Source organism: Rhinolophus hipposideros, assembly GCF_964194185.1.
Source record: "Rhinolophus hipposideros genome assembly, chromosome: 1".
NCBI classification, from domain to species: domain Eukaryota; kingdom Metazoa; phylum Chordata; class Mammalia; order Chiroptera; family Rhinolophidae; genus Rhinolophus; species Rhinolophus hipposideros.
The window spans coordinates 19435255-19461899 of NC_138047.1; the positions used below are offsets into that span (position 1 = coordinate 19435255).

At 38.1% G+C, this 26645-nt stretch overlaps 1 protein-coding gene across 1 annotated transcript in view; it reads left to right on the forward strand.

Annotated features, from left to right (window-relative positions):
• RSU1 (Ras suppressor protein 1) overlaps nt 1–26645 on the forward strand; it is a 171138-nt gene that overhangs the window by 83698 nt on the left and 60795 nt on the right. The window contains exon 8 of the mRNA XM_081058044.1: nt 1958–2090. Within this exon, the coding sequence (XP_080914170.1) occupies nt 1958–2090 (133 nt within the window). The remainder of the gene's footprint in view (nt 1–1957; nt 2091–26645) is intronic.

The window sequence follows — 26645 nt, forward strand, 5'->3', positions numbered from 1 at the left end:
ATTTCCTTCATCTTAGAGTAGAGAAAGAAGTCATTGGGGGCCAGATCAGGTGATTTGGGAGGATGTTCCAATATAATTATTTGTTTACTGGCTAAAAACTCCCTCACAGACAGTGCCCTGTGAGCTGGTGCATTGTCGTGATGCAAGAGCCATGAATTGTTGGTGAAAAGTTCAGGTCGTCTAAGTTTTTTCACGCAACCAACCTTTTCAGCACTTCCAAATAGTAAACTTGGTTAACTGTTTATCCAGTTGGTACAGATTCTTAATGAATAATCCTTCTGATATCAAACAAAAGTTAGCAACTTTATTGCAACAAGTTTGCGAAGTTAATTGTTAGACCTCCTACGTGCAACTGTTGGACTTTCATTTGCCCTAGGCAGTTTTCCAACTTGTGGTTTAGAGAATAAAACCTGTTAGCTTTCCAAATGAAATAATATCTGACTAATGACGTTTAACCACTAAGATGAAGAAATTGACAATATTGATAATCTTGGAGAGAAATGTATTTGCTTATTTTTGTCCTTAACACCAACAGATTCTAAGTGGCTTTGGAAAGATCATGATGAATTACTCCCTCTTGATATTTGGTAACGTCAGTTTTCCTTAAAAATATTTTCTGAAATTGTAATCACTTTTATATTGGTCTTTCTCCATTTTTTCTGAACAGTTACGAGTTCATATAACAAAGAGAAGACAGATTGAGAGTATCAGTTCTTTTGTTTTAGGAAGGAATATTATGTCATCATTCTAGCAAAAATATTCATTTATCTTTTCATTTCTAAAGCTCATATCAGCTAGGAAATGTTGTGCTTCGTGGTATACTTGCATCACAGAATGTGGTTTCATTATCCCAATTTATCAGTTATGAAAAAATTGGCAGCAGGACATCAGAACAGGACAAATATGTTCCTTTGGTTGAGTGCTAGGAAGAATAATTGCTGGGCGTCTGTGTTCAAAAAGCCTTGGACTGTTTTCCGGGCGTCTGAAATGGACTTCCGCAGTAGGACTTTTTGGAAAAAGGCCTCAGTGTGTGCGGTGCCAAGTAAAGCCACCTATCTGTCTCTGCCACTTAACTTCTCTGTCCCTGCCCTTGTCATAGGCGAGCACGTTATAGGAAGTTCTCTCACACTGCCTTTTCCACACTTTAACATACCAAACAGGAACAAAAAAGAGTTGACTGATCATCAGCAGATGATGGCACTCACTGGCCTTTTTATTGCTACTGTCATCGACTCATCCTTGATGGACCTAGACTGACATGTAACCTTGACATGTACCATGCTCCACCAGGCATTATAGGAGCATACGACATTGGGAGTCAGAGCCTCAGAGGTTCGTATCCCCACGGACAGTAAGCTGATGAGGACAGTACAAATCGGTGTTTCTGTCATTACCACGTTAACGGGATTCATTGAGCGCTGATTCTGAGATGTGCTTATGGTACTTGACTAATGCAATTATAATTTTACTTGGGCAATATTTTTATCTTCCTTCACTCATATTGTTCTTTGGCTGATGGAGGACAGTGGTGATCGGGATGGGTCTAGATGAGATTGGACGAGCAGCAATGCACAGTCAAGATAGATTTTTAGGAGGTTCTAATATTATCACTTCTCTCAGTCTTGGGCAGCATCATTTTAATCTCTGTAGCAAATACCTGGAAAAATAAAGCATATGCTACATTCGTAACAATCTTTCCAGGTTTACTCTCTTCTTTCCTCCTTCCCTTCACTATTCTCTTCCTCCTTCTTTCCTGTGTTCTTCATTTCTTGGATTAGGGTCTTATCACCAATTCCTTGTGTACCATTGATGAATTGGTTAAGATATTAAAAAAAAAATCAAATCAAATGACCCAAAGGGTACTTGGAATTGTACTAGGGCTACTGGGCAGGACTTCTTAGTCCTGATCTGTGTTGGATGAAATGACCTTTATCTTTTTTGTCCTCCATCTTTTCAGGAAACTTGGATCTGACTGGGCAGAAACAAGTATTCAAAGCAGAGAACAATCCCTGGGTCACCCCGATTGCTGACCAGTTCCAGCTTGGTGTGTCCCATGTTTTTGAATATATCCGTTCTGAGACGTACAAATAGTAAGTAGACTATGGTTTTCTAAAGTAGTTGACTGTGGTTTTATAGTTTTGTGATTTTGCGTATTGTCACAGGTTTTGTGACATTGTCGTATTGGTGTCAGTTCATAGCATTTTCAAATGTTTTGTTAATAACCATGTGTAGTAATTGTCTCTTACTTATAGATTATGGACATCGTCAAAGGGAATTTGTACCAATTTTGTTTAGAAATTTTTAAGTTATTATATTAGTTGAATATTCCTGGCACTAAGGAAATTCACCAGACACGTTAAGATCAGAACATACTTTTTTTCTCCTTTGTAAAGAACAACAGCTGTTATGAGCAAAATTGTTGAGCTGTTTGTTTATAAAATGAGTAGACGATACTAGGAACGCATCATTCTATTCTTTAAAAGCTTTTACTCTAGTGAGACGATAATCTCTCTAAGAGAAAAAGGGAAGAGAAAAAGAGGAGGAGGAACCAGCTAGCTTCAGTCACAACATCAAAATCCTCAGCTCTTCACCTCAGGTCAAGGGCGACTGGGGAGCCTGCCCTGAAACCTACCTGCTCCCACTTCTTCCTTCCTCAGTGTTTCAGGGTTGGAAGGAATCCCACCACCCTCTCCTGCTCGGTTGTTTTATCTTCTGTTATTATTTTCTGCTATCCTACCCCACCCCATATTGAGATGATCATTTCTCTCATGCTTCAGTGGCCCCTCATGCTGAAATCTAGTAACCTCTAGTTGTAAGCAAATGCAAAAGACTTAGAAAAACCAAATCCACGGTTAGGTTCAATCTGTTTTTGTGTTCATTACCAACATTTGAGAATTTAACATCCCAACTATTAGAGAAAAGTTAGAGGATCATTGAAGGTCATGTTCAGGTGAGAGTCTTTTTTTGGTATCAAAAAAATGCCCCGCATGCAATAGGGCCCTTACCGAATCTGTGCGGGGCCGGCACGTCCTGCTGACTGACACGGCCGGATTCTGCCCGTGAGTGGCCAGCTGGGGTCCTGTAGCCTCCTCTCTGGACGCCATGCTCCTGGTCTCACCATCTAGGGCTTGGGATGCTCATATGTCCATCTGACCGAATCACTGAGAGCATGAGCTGTAAAAAAACTAAATAGGCTATGGGTGGCCGGTTAGCTCAGTTGGTTAGAGCGCGGTGCTCTTAACAACAAGGTTGCTGGTTCAATCCCCACATGGGCCAGTGTGAGCTGCGCCCTCCACAACCAGATTGAAATAATTACTTGACTTGGAGTTGATGGGTCCTGGAAAAACACACTTTAATAAATAAAAGTTTAAAAAAAACAAAACAACACCACCTAAATTGGCTAAAATTGCCGAAATGATAGCATGTCCTCATGTGGAAAAGCAGCTTAAGTCATGGTTTAGATATTTTTAAAGATAATACATGATATTGACAACATATTTTAAAACTATCTTTAAGCGTAAAATGAGAGCGTGTAGAATGTGTTATTGTTCCATGAGTCGCATAGTTTTGTGCAATTATTATAGATATATAGTTTCTTTAAATATGAATATAGCTCAGCCTTGGAAATCGGTTTAGCCAATTAATGAAAATGTGTGAAAATATAATTGCAAATTAGCAGATTATTGTTCATTTGGTTCCTCTTAAATTGTTAATCATTGCTGTTAGCAATTTTGGGTAGAGGTGTAATTTTTTGTTAGTAAATGGAAGGCTACTTAGAGCTTGGTTTGTAGGGAATTGTTTTAGAAAAAGCATTGTATATATTTTAACATACAGAAAAATACACAGACAAGCTTCTATTAATCTAGATTTGGGGGAGATACTCTGTTTATTATTCTGGTTAACCATTTTTTATTTTTACCATACATTAATTTATAATTTACAGAGCATTAGACTGTATGAAAGTGCTTCATATATTATGTGAATATATGGAGAATATAATATATGAGAGTGCTTCTAACTTGAACTTCTTTTTAAAAGATTAAGTTGTAAATTTATGAATTTTGTATTACATCAGAGTTATTATTAGGCAATTAATCACCTTTCTATGCTACTACAACTATTTCTGTTTATTTGAACGTGGTTAGGATTCTGGATGAACGAGAAGCGTGTAGCTTTGATTGAGTTAATTGATAGGCTATTTCAAAGGGAACATGTAACACACTGTTTTAAGGAGTAACATATTTGATATCTGTGTTCCTATCCATTACTGGCGTCCTACATGTGGGTATCAGAGTACTAAGCAATTTGCATACTAGCTTAACCTTTTTTGTGTTTGATTTCCTCATGAAGTTATATTATCTTTTATACAGTTAAATCAACATTAAAAAGCTTAAGCAAGCATAGGAGAGGCATTGTCCCATTTCTAGGGGACCCATCTGTAACCTTGTCACTTCTTTTGGAGGAGTCTGTGTGAGCCTCTGTTGAACCTTGACATGATCTCGAGGGCAGGGACCTTTTGGAAGTCCCTTAGAGATCTCTCCTTGGAAAGAAGAAGAATGCTGACCACTTCCTACATCTCATCCTTTCTGTTCTCCTCTCATTTTCCTGTAGTTATCGTTACTCCTTTATCAAACATACCAGCCAAAACATGAACTGTTAACTAAATAAGAGAGTAAGTCAGACTGTTAGTCTTGTTAAAGAAATGCTTGTACAAAAATGCCACCATTATTGTTTCACAGATTTTTAAAATTTAAGGTCCTCTTTTATATGAATATGTGTATATGTATACTTGTATATTAGTTACACTGATTTTTAAAATTTAATTACTAATACACACTGATTTTTAAAATTAGAGTTTCTTTTTTTATGTGACTAGATATATATTAGTGTATCCTCATGTAACTAGAACCAACTTAATAGCTTAATTCTTTAATGATTTAAGCAGCCACTTCATAATTAGAGGACTTTTAGTATCCTTCCTTCCCTATCTGAAAAAATATTCTAATTAGCAGGTACTTGGCTACTTATTAAAAATTATACATGTAGTGATTTTCAAGAAAGTAATGTATTCATCACACTCATATTAAAAAAAATACATTTCACATTCAGTGCCTTATTCTTAGTTCTCTATTCTAATTCCTATAATTTCCAATTTTTACTTTTTTGTCTTTTTACTGTAAACCACATACACTTCCGCCAATAAAAAAAGTCCTTTTTTTCTTTATAGATCTTTAGACTATCATGGTAACATATTTTAATTTTGGGGGGGGGGCCTGAAAATACAGGTGAATCTCCGTGTGTTTTTTTTTTGTTTGTTTGTTTTTTCCCTAACTACTTGACCCTTACCTAAATGAGAACAGTAAAGAACTTAGCGGCATGTTTCATTTTCATTCACGTCTGCAGTGGACTTTCACAGTGACCTACGTGTTGTAAACACACCTTCAGGGGCCTTCTGAGTGTAGAGCAGAAACAGGCAGAGAAGATGGGCTATATCATTTCCGGGCTCTCATGAACTCCAAGAGAAGACGTGGACGTTTGACACACAGCAGTGAAGTCAGTGTTTAGGAAGAATTAAAGTAGGCTGAGATGATTTAACTTCATGATGATATGAACTTTTGCAGTTTAGCCGGAGGCGGTGTGGGTAGGTGTGGCTGGGAGGATGTTCAGGCACAGTTCTTCAGGGGATGGTTCTTTTGAGTACATTCTGGGCATTCATCGTGTCTTCCTCATCATTTCTCAAGTGGAGATTACCCTTTATTCATTTATCATCCATCAGCAATGAGAACATACTGGCTGGTGTCATAGCATTGCCCATTCATTACCAGTTATCTCCTCTGTGAAAGCAAAACAGTTTCCTTGGTCAGGTGGTTGTGGACCAAATTCTACAAGCCCAGGAGTGTTTCCAGGCTGTTGTTGAGTGAGTTATACAGTCACCTCTTCACTCATTATTTGATGGTCCTCGTCTCCTTGGATGACCGCTTTTATTTCTGTGGTGTGAAATGGTGATAACATAGTCACTGTTTGTTAAGATTCCAGAAGCTAGATTTTTTTTTCCACGGGAGGAGAAGTCAAATTGGGGTTGGGATCCTTGACAAGATTCTTTGTGAAAGGGAGTAGCTCGCACTATTCACATTTCTATCAAGGAAAGTGGATAGAAAGAGCAAGCCATTTTCAAAGCTGACAAGTTAACCCTTAACAAAAGAAGAGTTTTGACAAATGTTAGGCCAAAACTGAGTCGGTTGGAAGAGGCATTGGGAAAGCAGGCATGCACGTGAAGACTGATTTGCGAAGCATGGCAGCCCTAAAGCCTTATTTCCAGGTGGCGTTGCTCAATGGATGCTTTGTCATTCGTCCTATTGTGTGACTTTCTTTCCTCTCTAGGGAAAGGTGTCACACTCGTTTTTTGTTGTTGTTGTTTTAAATGAAGACTGGCCCTGCTGTTACTCATGTTCACGGAAGCATTTTAACAATGCTTGGTGAATGGTGGGCAATGATGAGGAAAATGTTGGCATTTTCTCTTCACTAGAAATCTCTCAAAATAAATCATCCTGTTTGATGTGTAGAGAAGGACACGTTTATCTGCTGGTTATTGTTTCTCAAGTTGTTTAACTTATAAAATGAAAATAAAGTAATTTTCCCCCCTGTACTGTGGGCAAACCTATTAGAGGTTGTTATGGTGATTATGGACATAGACGGGCTTTATTAAACAACTCCTGTACCCTCTGAGTCAGTGGCCTAGAAGATCCTTACATGACAGATATATCTGGTCTACCAAAAAGGCTGGTGCGTTTAAAACTAATCGGCGATCCCATTCATCTTAAGACAGCCCTTTGCAGAAGGATTTTATGTCTAACAAAAACTGTAAAAACCTTATTATTTTTTTGTGAAGTGTAAATGGACGCACCGAGCTAGCAGATGGTTTTATAAATATCACAGGAGGGTGGAGGACAGGGTTAAACTCCCAGGACCTTCCTAGCAGTTGGTGAATTTTACGTAGTGACAGTCAATATGCAGAAAAATACAGACTCTTCTTTTCTTTATTTTTACTATATCTGAAAATAGATCAGATTAAACCAGTGAAAACCAGTATTTTTTATAGCAGCCATGAAAATGAAGAACCAATTTTCTTCCTAAAGCTTTTGACATAGAGATTGTTTTTATTTCAAAACATTGTCTTCTGTTCCTGGTAATTTATATTTCCTTTATAGAGACTACATACAAGTGTGTACACTATTTTGAGTTGTTTTTAAGGGAATAAATGTATTAGCACATTTCTTCCGTAATACAAAATATGATTCCAACTTTTGACATCTCTGGACCTATTTGCATACAAATCTGTTGCATTTAACTAGCATTGCTAAGAAACATCTAAGAGGAAAGGTATATTTTGGGTAGTATTGTGTCATATCCCTTATCTCACTTTAAATGGTGAAATTACGTAGTGTTCCTTTTTCTCTAGATAGTATGTTACCAGCATAGAGATGAAGAATGTTTGTTTCACTATTGAATAGGTGTCAGTCAGGGTATAATATCAACTGTTGATCTTTGACTTAGTCTTTCAACCATCTCTTGATGTGGCCATGAGCTATTCATTGCCTTGGTGAATTAATACCATCCCTCTTAAGGTAGCAGGAGGAAAACAGACTATTTGAGGAAGAGTACGTAACAGTTTTCTCTCTCTTTCGCATTTTTTGACAGATTGCTGAATATAATTTACATTTAAAAGGATTTTTGCTTTTCTGTTGTTTAACTTGTTTAGCACTATTATTCAGATATACTTTACAGGTAATTAGTAGTTTTCCTTCTCTGGGTGCATTTTTATCATTTTTTTCCATATCTCAAATTTTGACAAGCCTTTGAAGTTTTACTTTTCTGTAATTTTATAGCTCATGCAGAATGGTTCCGTTTTTTAAATGGAAGGTGCCATTTGACATTGCCAATACACTTGGACTCAGGGAGAGTTAGGGAACCTCCACTGCTTGACCCCCCAAATCTATGAAGGTCAAAGGTGAACCCTGTTAGGGTTTAAAACCAGCTTCCAGAGGCTAACCTAGTATTCCTGAAGTCCTCTAGGAAACCTCATCTTGTACATATTCTGGACTGTTTTCACTCTGATGTGCCTTAGACACAAGTCCAGAGTTAGAAAACAGTCCCTCCCTTACCCACGTTCATTCTCTGGCCTTCTAACACGGTCACACCTCAGGCACACAGCGCTGGCGCGCCGGCCCTGCAGGGACCTGGTGCATCAGGCTGGGCCCGTGAGCGGGAGCTCTGTCAGCCTTGCTGCATTTTACTTCAGAGACTAGTGCATGTATCATTAAAGAGTTGTGCGTACACTTAGAGGGAAAAGGGGAAACTAATACGCTGCTACAGCAAAGGGAGAAGAATGATGTTTATCCCGAACCTTGCAGTAAAACAGGCCGTGACATATGACTTTGAAGAGCATGGTCTCTCCCTGTCTCTCTCTCCCCTCCTCACTTGTGTGTTGACTGTCAGCATTGCTTTCAGCCTGTCTTGTACAGCCTCTGATGTACACTGTGATACGTTTCAGTATCAATTTAAGGTAAATAGACTAGGGATCATTTGTCCCGGTTGAAAAAAGGAAAATAAACATAGCCCAGACTCAGTCCACACTCCAAAAAAAAAAAAAAAAAAAAGGGGGTCGTTACTTCCTCTTCCAGAGAAGCTATTTTGAGTTCCTTTTTAGATGCTATTCACTTGATATAATCATATTGAACTATTGAATATTGACCTACTCAGTGAAATGAAATTGGTTAGCCATACATATTGATAATCTTTATTAACTCCCAGTAATCTACCAGTTCAATGCTTGATGCTTTCTGTCCAGCTAAGGTGAGTTATTGCCAGCATTTGCTGTTTTTATTTGAGAGATAAATTAATAACTGGCGCTTTTATAATCAAACAAAATTGTCTGTGATTTCTATTCTCTGTGCAGTAATATCTTGTTTTATTACATGCTGACTTTTTATTGAGCCAGTTGGGCATTGTTGGAGGGTGGGTTTTTTTGTTGGTTCTTTTGTTTTTCTTGTAATTTTGGGGCAGTTAAGAGTTCTTTTGTGTTGTCAGATATTTTGGTTTAAAATGTATAACATTATGAAAGGGGTACTTTATCAGATAAAAAACTGAAAAGTGAGTTATGTTCTTAGGCATTTGCTGATGCCCCAATTTATTCATTAAGCATTAAGGTAATAACTTTCCATTTTATTCTGTTGTGCTTGTACATTATTTTATATGTGATTTTTAAGACTCATGGTATAAAAAGTTTGTGAAGAAAACAGTGTTTTCCACTATAATAGTTAATTTTTAAATAGTCTCACTTGGAACATATACAATTACATCACCTTCAAAATGTATGCACTTTTATTCTCTATCCAATTAGATGGTATTTGTTTAGGGAGTAAATGATTTGTTGTCGAGGTTTTGCTTATTTAACAGGGCAAGTATACTGAACACGCACTGTGGTGTTCCCCCCCAATGCCCCCCACTGATAATTTAGTTTTGATTGGTTAAGCCACCCAGCAGAAATTTTTTGTCTCACAGTGATAGAGGCTGGAGGTCTGAGTCAAGATGTTGAAAGAGTTTTCCTTGAGGGCTATGAAGGAAGGATCTGTTCCAGGTCTTTCCCCCAGTGTCATCTCATCATCTTCCCTGTATGTTTGTCTAAGTTTCCCCTTGTTTATAAGGATGACAGTAATATTGGATTAGGGCCCACCCTAACAATCTCTTTTTAACTTGATTACCTCTATAAAGACCAAATATGGTAACATTCTGAGATACTGGGGCTTAAAGATGAATTTTGCGGGGAGGACACAGTTCCAACCCACAACACTTTTGTAACTCAAATGCCCAGGAGTAACACGTACTTCTTTATCAGTTTGTTCCACCACCTTCTCTTGACTTTCTCCTGCCATAATCCCCACAATTTCCTGGGTAGGCAAATTCTGCTTATTAGTGACCGTGTTTAAACGACTCTGTAAGGCTCGATCCATCCCCAGCCCCCCACGTCTCTCTTATGTGCTTGGCTTTCAGAGTTGTATATTCTTCCAAAACATGCAAATTCACCAGTATTTCATTTTAGGGACACACAGGATAGGCTCTTGTTCCCCACACAGGGGTCAGTGATTTTATTTCCAATCTTCTTTTAAGAATGGACCATGTTAAAATAGAAGCTCGTTGGAATTGTGAGGTCTCTTAGGAGTGGAAAACACCTAACAAAATCCCCTGCTTTGTCATATTTGTCTGGAGCGTTCAAGAAGGGAGGGTCACGTGGAACACCCACCATGGACCCCTTGTTTCTTTCACGAGAACCCTATGGAGGGAAGATGCAGCGTGGAGAGCCCTCGTGCCTCCTGGCTGCTTCCTATCATGGGACCCCACTAGTCAGCATGGCACCTTTTCCCTGTGGCTTTGCTGTCCTGAGCGGTACCTACTGGCATTTTGCCCTGTGAGATGTGGAGTCATGATTTCCTGTCTCGGCTTCCAGTAGCCACATCTGGAGCCCTTGTTATATTTGTTTCTTTTCCTACCTTGTCTCAGGAGATCTCTGGAGTTGTAATGGGCAAGACTGAGGCTTCTAATAGCAGAGCACAGGATTCTCAGCTCATGTCATTAGAGCAAGTTTGCTTCCCCAGCAGAGAGCGAGCCATCAGAGGTGGAGTGCCTATGAGGCAGCATGGCGTAAAGATGCTTCACAGCTCTGCTGTGAGGAAAACGAAGGGAAAAGAAAGACTGATCTTAGAATTCTGGTCTTAGAGGGGCTTCCAGTCCCAGTTCTGTCAGTGGTAAGTGACCTGGTCATACCCACTCTCAGCTTCTCCGTCCTGAAGGCAAGAGGTTCAAACTAGATTATCTCTGAGAGTCTCCCCAGCAACGATTTCTAATTCTGAGTTCTTTATATTTCTGGGAAACATGTTTTATGGTATATATCAGTTCTTTATTTTTTTAACTTAGTCTAATTCTTGAGTTTGCCCCCAATCTGGATTTACTTTATTGATTTTTTTTTTAAGGGAGCAGGAGATGATGATGACCCTGAATATAAATTGTTACAGGAAAATGGATACAAGATAAAATTACGAAATCAACCTTTTTATTCTATATTTTATGGAATACCTAATATATGTTTGGCAGTAACTTATTCGTACACATGAATTCCTGACACTTTCGATTCTTCAGACTTATTAATCAGTGTAGTCAGCACCCGAGCAATTTTATGAGACTTACCAGTCATCAAAAATTTATTATCAGATAAATCAAAGAAACAACGAGCATCTTAATAGGGTTGAGAAAGTGGCATGTAAAGGATCGTTTAAAACTGTGCTTTTTGTTGGTTGTGTGTTATATTTACAGCCAGTATCAGAGAACTTACTCGTAATTTCATGCAAAGAGTCAACAGGGTGATAGTTACCCTCTTAGGTAAAATCTTCTCTTGTTTTTCTCCAGTAGAATATGGCGTTGTTGGGTCTGACTGTAAGACTGAAAATGCTAATTATACAGACGGTAGGAAACATCGTGTTCCAATGTTAAGCTCATAGCATTTATTTTAAAACAGTATATTTTCTTCAGAATTTTATTGCACTTGTCATCCAAAGTTAGGAATTACCAAGCTCAGGCCTTTCCTTTGGGACAAGATTGCTAGGCCCCTTTTATCATCTTTCTTCACAGCCTTTGCTTTTCTGCAGTAGCAATTTTAATACTAATGACTATCAGCTACTGAGTGTTTACCACGTGGCTGACGTCCTGCTGAGCTCTTCTGGGTGCTATTCATCAGTTTGTAACTTGCTGTTTATTTCTGGGACTACTACTTATAATTGGGGGTGGGTAGGTAGGTAAGTACATGGCTTTTGTCCCTTAAGAGACCAGAATCTTTTTGAAAGCAAGACTCATGATTCCTTCGTGACTGGGTTTTGCGTGTGGCATGCCCCCTGTGTCATAGCAAGCCCCCTGTGTCATAGCAACCTGTCCATGCACAGGTTGTCCTGATTTCTGAAAGGAAAAACCTGGATGTTGCCATCCAGAATGGACCCATTCCAGTTCTTTGTCTTTGCTGGTACCTGATGAATAAAACTCAGAGCATTAAAACGCATTCTCAGTATGTAACATTAAGTGACGATCATGTCTTCACAACTCTCTTTCATGGTGTGTGGAGATCTCTTTGTACGGCCTCGCTCTCATATTAGAAATGAAACAGTTCCTTGACTTCACAAATAAATAAATTAGGTTTGAAAGCGAGACCCTCAGCCTCTGCAGTCGTCTTGTGCGCCTTTTTGTCCATCAAGGGAGTGTTCCATGGGGGTGTGCGTGACTGTTTGTGGATGTTTGGAGCAGTTGTGAGGGGAGGCGCAGGAAGCTGATGCTGCTGGTGGTTCTGTCCAGGGAAGGAAACTGGAAGGCTAGAGGCACGAAGGGAGGGCACATTGTCATTTTATCCTTTGGACCTTCTGAATGTTGTATTTTGTACATGTATCCTCTGATAGATTATTAAAAAAACAAAAACAAAGACTAGTAACCAGTAGGGCCCATGAAGTTAAGAAGGAAGAAACAGACTGTAGCTATAATTGATTTTGTCCCCTTTCCATTTATTTGCCTAGATTGAGTGGAACTCCTTCTTTATCAGTCTCTCTTTAACCAGGTACCTCAAAAACCTTCCAGGTGATATCACCTCTTAAAATGTGTTCTGAATCTTGGAAAGGGGCTGTCTGAATGAAAGCTTGGGAGAAGGTTTCTCACTGAGCTCATGGATCTTTCCTATTCTTGGCTTAAGCATTGTGAAATCTTTCATTGTTTATAACACCTCTGAGATAACATCAAACCTCCCTGTATCCTTGGACAAATCTATAGTAATGGTTTTTCCTTCAGAATCCAAAGTGAAATAGGAAAAGGTGGTCATTCATAAAGAGCTAACAAAAGAGAACAAGGGGGGAAAATCCCCAAAAAGAAGAAAATGTACTTTTTCGCTGAGTTTCTTTACATAGGGGTCTTTTCCCACCTAAGATTTTAAGTGATTGAAAGGTAAACTTTTCTATATTTGAAAGGTCATGACAGTTTGAAAGAAGGAAGAATGGATTTTGGAAGAATTGACTGTGTGTTAGAGGATGAGATTGGGCTGCAGGGTCCTATATGTGAGACATGGATTTTTTTTGTTTTAATTCGTCTCTTTTAATTTTTTCTGGCTGTAACCGAAGATGACGTGTGTGTTTCAGACTGTTTATGTAAGATTATGAGCATTTTTAATCTGTTTTTGTGCATTCTCAACAGAAACTGCGTGAGTGGTGATCTTTTAATAGAATGTGTCTTGCAACTAGCAAACTTATTTTGGTACTAAATTGTAGATAACTCCTAAGAAATGTAAATTTTGTCAATAAAAGTTTTCAAATCTTGGAACTATGTTTTTTAAGTTTTCTGCAGATGACTTCTTTATTTTTATACGTTTAGCTAACAGCATAGGATAAGAAAAATACGGGTCATCAAGCTGATGTGAGTAAAAGTAATCTTTCTTAATTTTATGCTGGAACGTGGTTATAACAAGAAATAATGGTCAATGGGGAAAATGCTCCTTCCAGACCACCACGTGACTGCATTATACAAGCTTGCTTTGTTTTTACTGTGGTTCAACTACTACGTATCTTGTGCAACTTTTATTAGAAAACTTCAGAACATGCATAATGAGTTCATTCAGCTGCTCCCCGTGCTCGCCTTCTCTCAGTTTTCAGTTCATGTATTAACATCCAGATGGATTGGTGTGTGACACGAGTGTCCTCAGTCACGCTCAGGAGAGAACAGTCAGTGACTTCCTGTGTGGCCAGGCCCTGGTGCGTTTCTTACAGTATTTATTTCCCATGGTTCCATGATTCCATGAAATGTAGGCGTTCACCCAGCTTTCAGGTGAGAAAGCGAGAGTCGCAGATCAAGTAAAATGACCGGTGGCTTAGCCTAAGTGACAGAACCAGGAATCAAACTCCTTCCGTCCTGTTCAAAAGAACACTGCTGCTTATTTTCTTTGTTGCTTTTAGTTAGTATCTAGAAGGAGAATGAGGGATTGCTGAGTTTACAATGATGTCCTCAGTGAGCAGTCAGTGTGTGGACTTCCGGGTGCCGACATGATTCTTGAAGTTAGCTGATCCTAGACTTGAAAGCACAGGGAGCATCCGAGGGTCCCCAAACAGTACTCCTACCTGCCTGCTTTTCAGACCTGGCAAGCCTATGGTCCTGCATTGGTTCTGATTTAATGGCGTGTTATGCGGGTGGTTCAGGTCCGATCCATACAAATCTGTTTTCCTGCTGGCTACACCCTCTAGTTCAATGGTTGTATATTCATCCACCGAGGGCTACACGTTCATATTGTTTTGTAGGCGGGGTTCAGGCACTTAGTGCGTATCCAAGGATGTGACTTTTTTCTTCCCTGCTTTGTGTTGTTTATCTCTTTGTGCATCATTATAGAGGCCTGGCCCTTTTTAGCTCGTCTTACATTAGTGACCAGAGTCAGATGGGCGAGTAGCAGCGTCAGACGGGCTAGTCGCTCCCAATCTTTCTCCATGGTCTCTTCTTTGTGTCTGTGTTTTCCTATTAGCTCCAGACTGAGGTTTTTTCATTTGTTTGCCCCAACAAAGAACGGACTCTTCTCCAAGGAGCCTTGGTTCCTTTAAGCGGCAAATGTAACAGCATTTGAATCCAGACGCTGAGGTCCAGAAGTTCATGTTTTACAAATAAGCATCAAGGGTAGAGTGACATGAAGTCTGCTAGCCACTTGAGTGACAAATATTCTATATCCCTCGTATCTTTATTAAGTTGGTTTGCCCTTACTGTATTACTGGACTTTATTATTAATTCAGTTCCCCCTTTACCAAGCTGTACATACTGAATCGTTCATGTGTTTACGTGACCAGCGATCCCACATTTGCGCATCTTCATTTTCTTCTCTTCCTGACCCTGGACTCAAGTGTTCTAGAATCCACTGCTAAGTGTATAAGTTCAGAAATCGTGTCACTGTCCCCAGAGCACTTGGAAAAAAAAAGAAATAGTAATCCCTTTCCAGTTTTTATAAAAGAAACCAAAAGTGTGGGCCACTCAGTAATATAATGGAATAGATCACATGGTTTCTATTCATAGATAGAATCCTACTCGATTAATAGACAAACACAGTGAAGCAGGAGAAACACTCCAATGCATTCTTTGGAGGTTTTATCTATTACCTCTTTGTTTTCTTGGGCACAAATGTTTGCCTTCTTAACACAAATAGCTTTACTGTCACATTCAATTTCTTTTTGGTTCGCTCCTCCATCTCACCCAAGTTTCTGCTCAGATGGCATCAAAGCATTTCTGTATCACTCTGTCTGAAAGCCCATTACCCACCCCTGCCTGTAACTTGATCGTCCCTCTTACACTTTTCTGCCCCCAGGACCAGGGACTTCCGTGTCCCCAGGAGTTTCACCCAGTGCCTGGCACTAATCAGCCCTCACCGTACTTGATAAATGAGAGTTGTTCTTTCGACTGTGTGTTGTGGCCTGCGGTTCAGACATGTCGCTAGATGAATTTTTTTTTAAAACCTTCCATCACACATTCATTACACATTTCTAATGTTTCCTTTTGCTTCTCGTGTCTTGAGTTGCTAAGACTTCATGATATTATTAGTGCTGCTTCCATCACCATGAATGTTTCTGTGATGTTTCCAAGGCTTCAGCCTTCGCGAGCCAGCTATTTTCCTTTGAATCTAGTAGCTCCTTTTAGCTAGGCTTGGAAGGAACCTCCACGCATGGAATTTTAGAGGGTAACATGGAGAAAAATACCTGCGCGGTAGACTGGTATTGACCTGGAGTCAGCCCAGTCACCTGTTTTGGGTTTTGATTTTGAGTCAGCTGGGCCTCAGTCCTCGGTGTGGGAGCTGGCTGTTGGCCGCTGAGCCCTCAGGATACATGCCTGGCTTTTGTCTTCCATCCTGATGGTGTGAATGAGTCTATAAAAGGGGAATTGGTAGGCTTTGAAGTACAGCAGTTGCTTAGCAGCCAACAGAAAAGAGTGGGGGGCGGGGGGAGGCAGCTCTGCCTCTGAGCCCTCAACATAGATTTTGTTGACAAGTCAGCTAAACCGTTGGGGCCTGATCTCTGAACCCCAGACGCTAGATGCGAAAGGGCCTATGGCATCGCTGGGTGGTCCCTCAGTCTTGGGGAGCCAGGGGACTCCTCACCCACAGCAGGTTGTCTGGCCGTACTCGTCTCCTTCACCTGTGTCATTTGAAGTGCAGCCTGGCCTGTTGAACTAAGGACTGATGCCCTTAGAGGTGAGCAGCAATGGTGTGCTCAGTAAAGAAATCCTGGGCTTGTCTACACACAGAACCAGCCTGTCAATAACACGCCTTCCAAATTTGATACTAAATTGTTTCACAGGTTGCATTAATTTTCTGTATTTCAAACAAAATTCTCCTAGTCAGATTTTCATGAACTGTGTTGAGGCTCAAAAGATGGCATTTTATGTATTTTTCCTAAGATGTGGAAAAGGTGTGGATTGGTTTTAATTAGGCGTACCCAGAAAAAAAAAAAAAAAAGAGAGAGAAGGAAAGAGAGAAAGAATGTAGCTGCGTTGTTTCCATGATGCCACAATTCCTGCTTTTGAAAAATAACTAGAGCTGCCTCCTTTAAAAAAAGCACCGGAGACCATAAAGCAGCTGTGAGACCTGCTGCCAGTGTCACCCAGCGTCTGGTCTCAGAGCCTTGCCAAGGCCGGGCGGTGCGCACTTCTACCAACGGGACTTTGGGAACCTGGAGAGGCACTTCCATGGGCCAGAGGACTTAGAATACCCCCAAAGGAAATGGTGAAGTGTCTCTGGAGGCGGGGTACACAGGAAGAGAAGTGCTTAGCCTTGGAGAATAAGCTAGCTCCAGGACCCATGCAGGATTCCCCTCCATGGCGTTAAATCCACGAACTGCCTGAGTTTGAATCCCACTATTACCTTTTGTTAGCTTTGCGACTGTGGGTCAATTAGATTCTTTTTAAATGTAACATCTTCTTTGAAGAGCAGTTGACATACAATGAACTGCCTCTTTAAGGTACAACTTGATACATTTTGACAGATGTATACACTTGTAAAATTGTCACCAAAATCAAGGTAGTGAACATACTCGTCATCCCGAAAGCTTTCTGGTGCCTGTACATAAACCAGGTCCCCCCTTCAGGCCCCTCTTCTTCCTCCCCCATCCCCAGGCAACCACTGACTTACTTCCTAGCTGTACATTAGTTTTGCATTTTGTAGCGTGTTATATAAATGTAGACATACAGTATGTACTTCTAAAAAAAGTTAGACTCCTTTCATTTAGCATAGTTATTTTGAGAGTCATCGTTGCATTTTATCAATAATTCATTTCTTTTTATTACGGAGTAGTAGACCGTTGATGCCACAGTTCATTTATCCGCTTGCTTCTTGTTGGACTTTTGGGGTCTCCAGGTTGGGGCTATTAGGAATAAAGCTATAAGCTTGTATGTGAAGTCTTTGATCGGACAGGTACAATCATTGTAAATACCTAGGAATGCACTGGTGGGTCATATAGGAAGTATAAATTGACCTTCCTAAGTAATTGCCAACCCGTTTTCAAAAGGGGGCTATAATTTTATATACCAACCAGCAGTACATGAGTATTCCAGATCCCATATCTTCTTAGTTTTATTAAATTTTATTTGTTATAATATCTTCTCATTGTGGTTTTAATTCACATTTATCTGACAAGTAATGATGTTGATCTTTTGCCATCCCTATATCTTTAGTGAAATTTGTGTTCAGATCTATCAGCTTTTTAATTGAATAATTTATTTTCTTATTGAGATTTTTTACATGTTCTATTTACAAATCCTTTATTAGATGTATGCTTTGCAAAGCTTTTCACCGTTTCTGTAATTTATCTTTTCATTCTCTTATTAGTGTCTTTTGAAGAATAAAACTTTTCAATTTTGTTTAAAGTCCATTTTTTATTGAATATATTGGGGTGACAGTGGTTAAGAAAATTACATAGATTTCAAGTGTACAGTTCTAAATACATCTGTATATTGCATTGTGTGTTCACCACCTGGAGTCAGTTCTCCTTCTGTCACCATATATTTGACTTCCTTTACCTTTTTTTACCCACCCTTTCCTTCTAGTAACCACTATACTGTTGTCTATGAGTTTTTGTTTGTTTTGAAAGAATGTTTGATTATTCTTTTGTTGCTTTCAGTTTTATATTCCACATGTGGGTGAAATCATATGGTTCTTGAATTTTTCCTTCTGATATAATTCACTTAGTATAATATTCTCAAAATCATCTATTGTCACAAATGGCAATATTTCGTCATTTCTTATGGCTGAGTAATATTCCATTGCATATATGTACATCTTCTTTATCCAATCATCTATCAAACAAAGGACATGTTAAATTCCATTTTATCAAGTTGTTCTTTTATGGATTGTGCTTTTGGTGTCAATTTTAAGTTTTTATGATTTTCTTCTGTGTTTTGGTCTAAAAGCTTTATAGTTTTGGGTTTTGCATTTAGGTCTGTGATGCATTTTGAGTTAATCTTTGTATATGATATAAGGTATGGTCAAAGTTTATATTTTTGCTTATGGATGGATATCCAATTATTTTTGTACCATTTGGCTGTAGGTTGGTTGGTACTGTTGTTTAAGTTTTCTATATCCTTAGTGATTTTCTGTCTATTTGTTCTATCAATTATTGAGAGGGTATTGCAATCTCAGACTATAATTATGGATTTATCTAGTTGTCTTTTCAACTCCATCTGTTTTTGCTTCACATTTTGAAGCTCTGTATTTATATCCATAAATATTTTGGATTGCTTATGTCTTCTTTATTATTTGACCCTTTCTTGATTTTGAAGTGAAATTCCCTAACCCTATATAGCAATATTTGGCCAGAAATCTTCTTTGTCATATATTAAGATAGCCACCCCATCTTTATTTGGATTAATGTTAGTATGGTATATCATTTTTTATTCTTTTAACCTCTTTGTATCTAAATAGTTAAAGTGGGTTTCTTACAGGCAGCATGTAATTTGGTCTTGCTTTTTCATCTCCTATGACAATCTCTATCTTTTAATTGGGGTATTTTGACCATTTACATTTGATGTGAATAGTCATATACATGGGTTTGAATCTATCCTCTTAAACAATTTTTTTCCTATTTGTTCCTTCTGTTCTTTTCTTTTTCTTCTTTGGTGCATTTTAGTTTGTGTTACTTTTTAGGACATCATTTTATCTCTTTTGTTGGCTTGTTAGCTATCATCTTTTATTCTTTAATTTTACTGTACGCTTTGGTGTTTATAGTTTATATTTTTGACACTTCACAGTGATGTTATACCACTTCACATACAGTGTAGGAACCTTAAAGTAATGTACTTGTATTTCTCATTTCCAGGGTTTCATGCTTCTGTTGTTACGCATTTTCTTTTCCTAATGTGGTAAACTCCACATTACATTTTTATTATTTTTGCTTTAACAGTGAAAGATCTTTACTAGAGATATAAATAAAAATAAAGCATTTTACGCATATATATTTTGTTATGTATTTACCACTTTTAGTGCTCATCATTTCTTTGTGTAGATCCATATTTCTGTCTAGTGTAATTTTTCTTGTACCAGAAGGGCTTCCTTTACCTTTTCTTGTCATGTAGCACTGCATGTATGAATTCTTTCTGATTTTACGTATCTCCAAAACTCTTTATCCCACCTCTGTTTTTAAAAGAAATTTTTTACTGGATATAGAACCTTGGATAGACAGTTTTTGTCGTTCAGTATTTTAATGGTTTTGTTGTACTCTCTTCTTTCCACTGTTCCTGATGAGAAATCTGCTGTATCTTTATCTTTATCTTTGTTCCTCTCTTTATAACCCTTTCCCCACTGTTGCTGCTTTTAAGATTTTCTCTTTGCCACGTGTTTTCTGCATTTAATTTAATGTGTCATAGTATAGTTTCCCTATATTTTTTTGGTGCTTGATGTTTGTTGAACTTGTTGTATACATGGATCTAAAGTTTTCATCAAATCTGAAAATTTTCAGAAATTTTTTTTGGTGCTTGGTTTTTGTTGAACTTCTTGGATACATGAGTCTAAAGTTTTCATGAAGTCTGAAAATTTTCAGACATTACTCTAAATATTGTTTTCTGATCTCTCCCCACCCCCTTCCCATCTCTCTTACGGGGCTCCATTTATGCATGTTTTAGCCTCTTGTAATTCCACAGCTCACTTATTGTTTACTTATTTGTTTAATCTTGTTTTCTCTGAGTTTCATTTTAGATTATTTCCTGTCACTTTTTCTTAAAATTCATTAATCTTTTTAATCGCATATATTGTAGTTTTCATCTCTTGTAATTATTTGGGGCCTCTTTTATGTAATCTAAAAGTCAGGTTACTGATTAACTCTAGAGGAAAGAGAGGAGATTTCAAGGAGAATGGTTCCATCTCATTTTTGTTAGTATCCTAGGTGATGGTTACATGCCATTCATTTTTAAACTCAATGTTAGTTAAATGAACATATGTTTTTAATGCCCTTTTTGATACTAGTTATATTTTCACAGTTTAAAAAATGTTTTAAATGACTTGAAAGTACAGAGATTTGGTTGTATGTTTTATTGGATTAAACTCCAGTGACAAAAAGGACTGCAGAAAATAGCTGTTTTCAGATGTTATTACTGATAACATTTTTATTGTTTTTGAAGTGATGGCATATATATTATACTATAAACCAGATGAGTAATTATGTTGGTATCATCAAAATTTTCAGCGAAAGAGAAAAGAAAAAAAGTTAAAGAGTTTCATTAAATCTTAAAATTCGAGATTTGAATTTAAAAAACATTAAGATTTTGTGATGCGTATTTTTTCTTTAAAAAAAAAATGTTTTTTTGGTTCTGCACCAAAGAGCCCTAGAAAAAAAAGTGACCGACACAGTAGCAGTGAGTACCCCTAGTTCCTGGATCATTTTTTGTAAATACTATTTCCCACTAAAAGAACTTTGAGATCTTTAGAAAAATGGCTAAATCCAAGTGTGTGTCAGGATCCTGATATATGTTGCCAATCCAGAAAGCAGTTAGGCTGTCAAAGACTGTGTCCAACTACCCCGGGTGCCAAGTTTACACAAGTTCTACTGGCCAAAAATGGGACAGTTGGTGGTTATCAATAAGAATAATAACTACGATGTTAAAACACTTCCAGTAATATGCTTTTAGAAAATCTCATTTAAACAAACAAGGTGTAAAAAAATTTTTGAGAGATAATCAGGAAATTTGACTATTGGATTTTTGATGATTTTAAGGAATTATTAATTTTTTTGGTGTGATAATTGTGGCTATATACTTAATTGTTTTTGGATATGAACTAATACAATTTCTGGGATTCGCTTCAGAATAAGCTTGTGGAGTGCGTGTAAGGGAGAGACAGGGAGAAATGAACATAAATGAAACAAGACATGCCCTGAATAGGTAATTTTTAATGCTGATGATGGGTGAATGGAGACTTATGTTGTTCTCTTGACTTGCGTATGGGTAGAAGTTTCCCCCCAAAAGTTGAAAATATTTTAAATATAATGAAAAAATTAACACGACCTCTATCATAGAATTGTGGGGAAAGTGTATAAAGTTATCACATTACTTGACCTTAAAAAATTAAATAAAAAAAGCTCAGATCCCATGTGTTCCACCCATTTCTCCCCGCCTCCTCCCCGCCACCGACCAGCTCTAAAAATTTTATTTCAATGCAGTGCAGAGATAGTCTCTGCAGAGCTCTCCATGGTGCTGACCCAGGGCTCACTAGAAGAAAGGGGAAGAGGCAGGGCAGGGTCATGAAAGATCAGTTTGGTCTTATATACACTGGATTCAAGGTTTCTGGATACTATTGGATGGAGAGATAGCTAATAGAGAAGAGGTTTGATGGGTCTGGAATTTAGGAAGCCCGTTTAGGCTGAAGGCAGAGTTCATCTTCCTTTTGGCTAAGTTCTCCAGGGCCCCACCTGCCAGCCCCTTATTGCTGTGTAGCCTAAGACTTGCAGCCTAAGACTTGCAGCAACAGACTATTCTACTGCTAGGCCTTGTGCTTTGACCAAGTAAGATTTCAGCTAATCAATTCATGTCTATGTGTATGCATTGCTAACAGATTGGCGGAATTTGTCAGTGATTGAGTGCCCATATTTTGGATCTTATCATGGAATGAACAGTTGTCCAATTATGTATCAAACACAGGGAATGTTGGATGGTCTCTTATCCTTTTAGGTAACAAGTCAAATCTACTAGCCCCTGTGCTTTCCTCTTTAATTTAAAATATATCACAAATGTCCTACTTCGTTGGTCTTCAGCATAAGTAGTAGACAGCAAATATTCACCTGGTCAGCTTTAGAAAATAGTTTATTGGGTCATATTGCACAGGTCTGAATAGAAAGTGCTTTATGCACATCTTAGTTTTATTATTTAAAATCTTGACCCAGAAACTATTGTGATTAGGCTATCCTTTTCTGGGACCTTTCTCAGTCAGTGTGTAAGCTAATATGTACTGGGCATTATTAAATACCAACACTTTTGCCTTGTTCCGATGCTGGGTATATAAGCAAGAATGAAGAAGAGAGGATGAAGCAATGGTGGCTGTTGTGGATATTGTGTCACTGTTAGGAAGAGGGAGTCTTCTCTTTGATGAGCTGAGAAGACATTGGCTTCCCCCCACCCTCCAGTAAAGTAGCCAGACAGATCCGCAGCTTGTAGAAATTCCAAAGTGAAGTTAATGAGAAATGGTTAGAAAGCACTGTAGTGCTTTAAAAACAAACAAAACAAAACAAAAAACACCAATAAAATGTGAATTTCCAAAAGATACTGCAAGAGAACTTGCAGCGCTGTTTTAGAGCGAGGCAGGCCTGGATTTGAATCCCAGTTCTACAGTCTGGGTGGCCACGTTATTTAAATGCTCGGAAGCTGTTTGCCCTTCTGTAACATGTGAAGAGCTGCAGGCTTATGGGCCACACTCAGAGTAACCATGGTTTGGAGTAACCTAACGTTTGGTTGTTGAAAATAAGCTCTGACAGCATCAGCACCTCCCAATTCTGAATTTCGTGTCAGTGTGCATCTTAAATAGTAGAAATTTCCAAATGCTTCCAGTTGACAAGAGGTTGAAGTAAGGAAGTTTGAACTCCTACAGAAAGCAGTACACAGTACTGTGGAAGGGAAAGCTTGTGCCTCTCAGCTAGTTGACATGTCTTATGACCATAAATATGCAGCAGCAGCATCCTTAATTTAAACATGTATCTAGCCATCTATGTATACAACAGGCCCTTCACTAGGGCACCACTGCCTGGAATCATGACGATGAAACAGAAAATGGACATTACACTTGGGGAGATGTAAACCACCTTCAAAGACAGAAAATGAGGTCACTGCAGTATGACTCCTTTTATTTACAGATGTAGGAAAGTTAATAATGAGGGAGATCAGAACACGGGGAGTAGAAAGGAGATCAAATGAGAATGTTCCTAAATTTTGCCTCTAAGGACCTTTTTGGCTGCATTTAGAACCAGGGAAAAGAGTAAAATATATTCAGTTAGTCTATTTCAAATGCTTTATTTTATTGTGTTCAAATTTCATAGAATTATAAAGATCATGAAAGCAAAGAAATAGACTAATTTTCCTCCCTGTTTTCCAGGTGATGAAAATGAATCCCCAATGGTTAAGTGATCTAAGATAACCTAGCAAGTTAATACATTTTGTTCATAGAACCTTTCAAATGCTTTTACTTCGGTCAGAAACACTTACCTTACCCAACACCTGTCCAACCCCATTGCTTGGTTAATTCCCACTGTTCTGCAGATTTTAAGTCATTTTTCACTTTCTCTGAGGAGTCTACCCTTACTACTGTCCCTACCTCTCATCAAAGTTAAATAATTGTAATAGCAGAAAACAGCCACAACTGTCTATTCAGCACTGATTATTTAATTATAACAACTGTAGGAGGTAGGTACTATTTACCCCCATTTTACAGAAGGAAACTGAGATACAAGATGCAAGTTCAATAACTTGCTCAGGGTTACAGTTAATACATAGAAGTGCCAGAATTCAAACCGAGGCAGTCTTCCTGCAAAATCTGAGCTCAACTCACCACACTATTCCACCATTTATCTGTTATCAGGATACTTTGTATCTCTATCAGCTCTTAATGTTGTAGTTATCTGTGTGATTATGTAATACATTTCTTCCTACTAGATTTAACCTTCAGGAGGGCTCAGATCACATATCTTTTAATTCATCATTTTTGCTTATCCCTAAGTGCATATATTTTCGTATGTAAAATGGAGCTAGTAGTAGTCCATTTTATAGTATTATTTGTTCTAATTGCATTGTACTGTGGCACCATTGCACAGAGTACTGTAATACAGTTGCACTGTTCTGAGAACTAAGTGAGAAAATGCACACAAAGTGACAACTATTTCACATCACTTTGTGAGTCCTCAGTAACTGCAGGTTATAATTGTAATAAACAGGCTTGGAGGTAACTTACCTTAAGACCACAAGACAGAATCTGAACTGAAGTGTTCATTGCTCTTAACTTTCATTCCCTACTTCTTTTTGTACCTGTAATGAACATAGAAAAGTGAATCTTAGAAAATATTGCTTTCCAGAGCTGGTTTCCTAACTAGATAGGCAGCTGAAGTATAAGTGTCATCCTTAGCAAGTGTTGGTTTTATCCTTGAGACAAGAGAGATCAGAGACTTTAGATCCAATGGTGGCTAACAGGGCACCTTCTAATGCGGTCTCCAGAGCATAGACCGTTTAGAAAGGCCAACGTATGTATTTTCAAATCAACCCGTTATTTGAGAGATGTTGTTACATCCTCATTCAGTTACAGTGGATGAGTCCTTGCTTCTGTAGCTTTTCTTTGGTCTTTTAGATTTATTTGTTTCTGCATATATTCCATGTCTTCTTGTATATATTTTGTGTGGTTCAGATAGAATTTATTATTTCAAATCATATCCTTGAAGTTAGTTCAGCAATGTTATCTTGAGGATATGGAGATGAATTGGGCAAGTGATCGGGGCAATGTATTCTAGTACGTAGAACCCAATTGTAGAATAAAAATTGAGCTACAAAATTATCTATACAGTAGTCACAGATACATGGTGAAGAGATCAAAATTAATATTAAGCAGCACAAGAAAAAATACAGATATTCTAGAATTAAAAATAGTAGTATTCATGGAAGTGACGATTAATTATTTAATTCCAAGGACAGACACATTATAGTCTAAAAATATATTTCAGATTCACAATCTACTAGCTATTTGATGGGGCAGAATACCAGCTTTATTGAAATTACTCATAACTGTGTTGCTTCTTAGATGAACTGTTGAGTTCTTATTCCTTGATACCCAATATATTATCTTGTCCATTCCATCATAGCACTGTAAAAGAAATTTGTCTAAATTTTGCATAGTGACCCATAGAATCTTTTCAGTATCAGCACCTCCTAAATACATATTTTATTATTTCCATTTCACCTAAGATGATCTTTTGCATAGGTTTATAAGAAATTATCTATCTATAGAAAAAAAATTAGTTGTTTTTTTTTTTTTTTAGGGAATACATTTTAAACTAAAATCTTTATCCAATGGAATAAGTTATAAATCATTAATATTTAGGTATCAAAATATTCCTGTTACCTAAAATTTTGGGCAAGGTATGAATTCTTTGGAATAGTAGAAAATAGTGGAAGTTCGTGAACTTCGTAAGGATTTTATGGAGAACTATTTGCTTTCGGTATTTTTGAGTGTTTAGCATGTTGCTGGATGGTCAGTCAGTGTATCGGTGTGGTTGGCATGGTGAATTCTAGAACCAGACTGCCTTCAGGTCATACCTTAAGTTCACCACTTATTACTGATTTTATTTAACTTTTTGAACATCTATGATCTCATCTGTAAAATTGAATGATAATGTCTACCTTCGAGGGCTGTGAGGGAAGATTCTCTGAGATAAAGCACATAGAGTACTTAGACCTGAGTCAGGCACATAAGTTAGCACTCAATAAATACCAGGTGCTGTAAGTGTCAGTAACAGTAATAGGGTATCATGGAATGCCACAGAAAGTGTGGGCTGGGGTTTTAGCAAGAATATACGGTGAAGAGATGTTTCTCTCCAGTAACATGTCTCTAAACTGGTAAAAACTTAGATGGTGTTAACAAAGAAGAATAGATTCAACTTCTAAAACTAGAATACTAATTATGATTCCTAGAATTCATAGAAATCTTAGCTAATCTAGATGAAGGTCGTCTCTCTTTGCATGGGTGGAAAGTGCAGTGCCAGAAGATGAAGTGACCTCCCAGGATGCCCAGCAAGGACGGCAGACTCTAACTCCTGTCCCCTGGTTCAGAGTCTAGTTTTCCATCTATTTTAAAGCACTGACGTAACAGCAGGACACAGTCATTGAACCTTCCCCGATGTCATTGTTTTAGGAACTAAGTATGTGGCATCTCGTCCTGTGTGTGTGACACTTCTTTGTTCCTCTTGGTTTGGTGTCCTCGTGATTATTTGTCCTCGAGAAATGTATTTTCCTATACACAAGCGTCATGCAGAAAGTGATTCACTCAGTGAATGAATGCCTCAGTAGGAGGATACCGTGTTTTCCCGAAA